At 37.7% G+C, this 5,973-nt stretch overlaps 1 protein-coding gene across 1 annotated transcript; it reads right to left on the bottom strand.

The window, feature by feature from the left end:
- Positions 1 to 849: 849 nt before the first annotated feature.
- On the bottom strand, positions 850 to 2,007 carry LOC149452014 (olfactory receptor 8G17-like). Its single transcript, XM_089689893.1, has one exon. The coding sequence runs from the start codon at positions 2,005 to 2,007 to the stop codon at positions 1,072 to 1,074; it is 936 nt and encodes a 311-aa protein (XP_089546019.1). The 3' UTR covers positions 850 to 1,071.
- Positions 2,008 to 5,973: the final 3,966 nt, after the last annotated feature.

Genomic DNA, 5,973 nt, shown 5'->3' with positions numbered 1-5,973 from the left:
CTTCTCCACCATTGACCCCTCCAGCTGTACTCCCCCTAGTATGTATGATGCATATTCTTAGCCCCCAAGTGCAGAAACTTTAATTTATCAACATGAAACCTCATTTGCCACATGTTCCATAAAATGCATGAAGGTAAAATACCTTGAGGCTTTACAATCACTTAAAATATCTGCCTGTCGGGGAATTTTTAAATTATAGACTTTACATCCTCTTTAATGCCAATGGGGACAGCTGCAGCATCACAGTGTGTATAGATATTTTTTTTTGTATTCCAACACTTTTACTTTAATACTTATTTACTGAAGAAAAGTACTGGTGTACCTTTTTAGAGCCTAGGAAAAAAGGATTTATTGTGACGTCATCATGTAGATGACCGAAATTTGCTTTTACAACATTTTATGGTACCTATATTCATTATGTGAGTGCACATTCTAAGCTTTTATTTACTACTCTATCAGGATATGCTCCCCTCTCTGTTTTTGCTGTCTCTGACTGTTGCATCCATAAGAGAAGTGAAGTTTGTCTTGGTTGCTTGGGGCTGTTTCCACAAGCGCTTATAACCACTGTTTTTTGGGGTCATATAAGTCTGGTAAGCAGCATACATTGGTTTTCCTGCCCCATGTGGAAATATTTAAGATCAAGAAACCGTGTTTCTTTTTAATGAAGAATTGGGATGAACAGCACTTGTCTTCAGAGTGTTGACATGTTCAATATCTGAGTTAGTCTTGGGCACATTGTAAATGCTCACAGACTGTTGTCTTACACTTATCACTTGTTATGTGTTTGTCACAGACACCATTTATGCACATTATGTTTTAGCACAAATTGCTTTTTGTATATTTATTTATATAAAGTCTCATTTATATGATAACTCAGGTCATGTAATTTTATTTTTTAGTTCAGCACTTTTTTGGTTTATTTTATGTTAGAATTTGATATCAACAAATGATTATGATGGCTGATTTTACCATTACCATCAATAAAATCAGCCATCATAATCATTTGTTGATATCAAATTCTAACATACAGGAAAAAAATGACCTTTACAAAAGGATTAATTTAGGTGAATTCTATATCGCATTGGGGATGATCTTCCTTAAAACATCTCGGAATGCTGTTCTGAAATCCTGGTTCCTCAAACTATAAATCAGAGGATTGAGGAGAGGAAGTATCACGGTGTAAAACATGGACACCACTTTTTTACCAGCAAACTGATGACCTCCATTTGGTTGAAAATAATTAAAGCAAACAGAAACATAATACATCATCACCACTGTGAGATGAGGGGTACATGTAGAGAAAACTTTACTCCTATTGCCCTTCACTTTCATCTTTAGAACAGTTTTGAATATATAGACGTAGGGGAAGAAGGTCATTATTAGATTCCCCATTGCAAGGAAGCCACCCAAGAAAAAAATGAGCAGAATGTTGATGAAGATGTCGCTGCAGGAGATCTGAAACAACTGTTGAAGGTCACAGAAGAAACTTTCTATAATATCTGATTCACAAAAGGTTAATTTAAAAGCATAAAATGTGTGAACTGAAGAATAGATAAAACTGAGACACCACCCACTGCATAACAAATATAGACACATTTTCCAACTCATCAACTCTATGTAATGCAATGGCTTACAAATAGCGATGTATCGATCATAGGACATGATGGACAACAGAAAAGTCTCATAAAAAATAAAAATTGTAAAGAAGAAGAGTTGGGTCATACAAGCCATTGTTGTAATCTTTCTTCTCTTGGTATGAAGATCAAATAGCATTCGTGGGATGATGACTGAAGAACAACACAGGTCCAAACCGGCCAGGTTCCCAAGGAAGTAATACATAGGAACATGGAGGTGAGAATCGGTGGCTACAAGGACAATGATCAGCAAATTCCAGATTACTGTCAGAAGGTAGATGAGAAGGAAGAAGAGGAACAGAGGGAGATGAAGAGTTGGAAGATCGGACAGTCCAGAAAGAAATAATTCCTTCAAAATTGTCTGATTCTGCATTGCAACAATAGAACTCACTTTTAATACTTGTAAATAAAAAATTTAGAAACAACACTCAGTATTATTGTTCAATATACAATATATGCAAGTATTAAAAAATATATACAATTCATGTTTTCCTTCCTTCATCAAATACAATGATTTATTACAAATCACTACATCAAATGTAGAAATTCTAGAACAATTTTGCAAACGTAGATGTAAAATTAAAAGGTTTTGCAGAAAACATGAGCCAGTCTCAACCATGTCAAGTGAAAGAATTCTTTACCCCAAATCTCAGATGTTGGTGGAAATATTACTGTCCAATGAAGGCGGATCAGAGTGTTTTGCATCGTAAAAGATACTTACACAGTTATATAGTTAGGCAGACTGAAAAAAGAGACATTCCCCTAGTGCAAACAAGAAAAAAATACAAACAAATAAATACAGATCCTCCATATACTCAATCCTATATATGGAGGTTAAATCTCTTTTCCTCCAGATGTAAAGGGTTCCCCTTGTCCTCTGTAATTACCTGAAAGTGAATAACTCAAAGCTAAGCTCACTTTCTGGACCACTTGTGTATTTATACATGGAGATCATATCCCCCTTATGTATTATACATGGAAATCATATCCCCCCTTATGTATTCTACATGGAAATCATATCCCCCCTTATGTATTATACATGGAAATCATATCCCCCCTTATGTATTCTACATGGAAATCATATCCCCCTTATGTATTATACATGGAGATCATATCCCCCCTTATGTATTATACATGGTGATCATATCCCCCTTATGTATTATACATGGAGATCATATCCCCCCTTATGTATTATACATGGAGATCATATCCCCCCTTATGTATTATACATGGAGATCATATCCCCCTTATGTATTATACATGGTGATCATATCCCCCTTATGTATTATACATGGAGATCATATCCCCCCTTATGTATTATACATGGAGATCATATCCCCCCTTATGTATTATACATGGTGATCATATCCCCCCCTTATGTATTATACATGGAGATCATATCCCCCCTTATGTATTATACATGGAGATCATATCCCCCCTTATGTATTATACATGGAGATCATATCCCCCTTATGTATTATACATGGTGATCATATCCCCCCTTATGTATTATACATGGAGATCATATCCCCCCTTATATATTATACATGGTGATCATATCCCCCCTTATGTATTATACATGGAGATTAGAGATGAGCGAATTTCTCAAAAATTCGATTCGGCTGATTCGGCGAATTCCAGTATGAAATTCGATTCGATGCGAATTAATTCGCTACGAAGTTAACTTATTAAAAGGGTTTCTAGGCTTCAGAGAGCCTTTAAATTAGTGCAGAACACTGTACCTTTAATTTAAATGCCCTTGGAGATGAGGAAGGAGAAGGAGAAGGATGAGAAGAAGGAGAAGGATGAGAAGAAGGAGAAGGAGAAGGATGAGAAGAAGGAGAAGGATGAGAAGAAGGAGAAGGAGAAGGAGAAGGATGAGAAGAAGGAGAAGGAGAAGGATGAGAAGATGGAGAAGGAGAAGGATGAGAAGAAGGAGAAGGATGAGAAGAAGGAGAAGGAGAAGGATGAGAAGAAGGAGAAGGATGAGAAGATGGAGAAGAAGGAGAAGGATGAGAAGAAGGAGAAGGAGAAGGATGAGAAGAAGGAGAAGGAGAAGGATGAGAAGAAGGAGAAGGATGAGAAGATGGAGAAGGAGAAGGATGAGAAGAAGGAGAAGTATGAGAAGAAGGAGAAGGATGAGAAGAAGGATGAGAAGAAGGAGAAGGATGAGAAGAAGGATGAGAAGAAGGAGAAGGGTGAGAAGAAGGAGAAGGATGAGAAGAAGGAGAAGGATGAGAAGAAGGAGAAAGATGAGAAGATGGAGAAGGAGAAGGAGAAGGATGAGAAGAAGGAGAAGGATGAGAAGAAGGAGAAGGAGAAGGATGAGAAGAAGGAGAAGGATGAGAAGAAGGAGAAGGATGAGAAGAAAGAGAAGGAGAAGGAGAAGGATGAGAAGAAGGAGAAGGATGAGAAGATGGAGAAGGAGAAGGATGAGAAGAAGGAGAAGGATGAGAAGAAGGAGAAGGATGAGAAGAAGGATGAGAAGAACGATGAGAAGAAGGAGAAGGATGAGAAGAAGGACAGTTCTGTGACAGTTTCTGTCTATTTCTGACAGTTCTGGGACATTCACTCCATACAGCGGTTGAAACATTGTATCTATTTGTTTCCATAAATGACATTCTGCAGATACACTTAGAGGAGCGCTGCAGATACACTTTTTGCCGGCTTGGAATTATTCTTATTTTCATCCTACTTCTTCTTCTTCTTCTTCTTCTTCTTCATCCTCATCCTCTTCTTCTTCTGAGGATGAGGATGAAGAAGAAGAAGAAGAAGAAGTAGGATGAAAATAAGATTAATTCCAAGCCGGCAAAAAGTGTATGTGCAGAGTTCCTCTAAGTGTATCTGCAGAGCTCCTCTAAGTGTATCTGCAGAATAGAGGAACTCTGCACATACACTTTTTGCCGGCTTGGAATTATTCTTATTTTCATCCTACTTCTTCTTCTTCTTCTTCATCCTCATCCTCAGAAGAAGAGGATGAGGATGAAGAAGAAGAAGAAGAAGAAGAAGTAGGATGAAAATAAGAATAATTCCAAGCCGGCAAAAAGTGTATGTGCAGAGTTCCTCTATTTCTGACAGTTCTCTGACAGCTTCTTCACATGTACAGCGGTTGAAACATCTGTATCCTAAATGGAAACTAATAGATACAATGTTTCAACCGCTAAACATGTGTTCCTTCTGTCAGAGAACTGTCAGAAATAGCGGAGCTCACTGCAGGGACACTTTTGCCGGCTGATCGGGAAATATTCGATTCGCGCACCCGAAGTAGGCAAAATTTCGGATTCGACGCGAATCGAATATTTCCTGAAATTCGACTCGAATTCCGGTTCGCCTGGTTCGATTCGCTCATCTCTAATGGAGATCATATCCCCCCTTATGTATTATACATGGAGATCATATCCCCCCTTATGTATTATACATGGAGATCATATCCCCCCTTATGTATTATACATGGTGATCATATCCCCCCTTACGTATTATACATGGAGATCATATCCCCCCTTATGTATTATACATGGTGATCATATCCCCCTTATGTATTATACATGGAGATCATATCCCCCCTTATGTATTATACATGGAGATCATATCTCCCATTATGTATTATACATGGCGATCATATCCCCCCTTATGTATTATACATGGAGATCATATCCCCCCTTATGTATTATACATGGTGATCATATCCCCCTTATGTATTATACATGGAGATCATATCCCCCTTATGTATTATACATGGTGATCATATCCCCCCTTATGTATTATACATGGAGATCATACCCCCCTTATGTATTATACATGGAGATCATATCCCCCCTTATGTATTATACATGGAGATCATATCCCCCCCTTATGTATTATACATGGAGATCATATCCCCCCTTATGTATTATACATGGAGATCTTATCCCCCCTTATGTATTATACATAGAGATCATATCCCCCCTTATGTATTATACATGGAGATCATATCCCCCCTTATGTATTATACATGGAGATCATATCCCCCCGTATGTATTATACATGGAGATCATATCCCCCCTTATGTATTATACATGGAGATCATATCCCCCCTTATGTATTATACATGGAGATCATATCCCCCTTATGTAATATATATGGAGATCATATCCCCCTTATGTATTATACATGGAGATCATATCCCCCCTTATGTATTATACATGGAGATCATATCCCCCCCCTTATGTATTATACATGGAGATCATATCCCCCTTATGTATTATACATGGAGATCATATCCCCCCCTTATGTATTATACATGGAGATCATATCCCCCTTATGTATTATACATGGAGATCATATCCCCCTTATGTATTAT

This window comes from Staurois parvus, unplaced genomic scaffold, assembly GCF_062004578.1.
Source record: "Staurois parvus isolate SC_StPar_1 unplaced genomic scaffold, SC_StPar_1.0 ptg000503l, whole genome shotgun sequence".
NCBI classification, from domain to species: Eukaryota; Metazoa; Chordata; class Amphibia; order Anura; family Ranidae; genus Staurois; species Staurois parvus.
This window is presented reverse-complemented; position numbering and strand designations above follow the sequence as displayed.

Bases quoted from the DNA above. Each gene is read 5' to 3' on its own strand.
- LOC149452014 (XM_089689893.1), bottom strand. From the start codon at position 2,007: ATGCAGAATCAGACAATTTTGAAGGAATTATTTCTTTCTGGACTGTCC.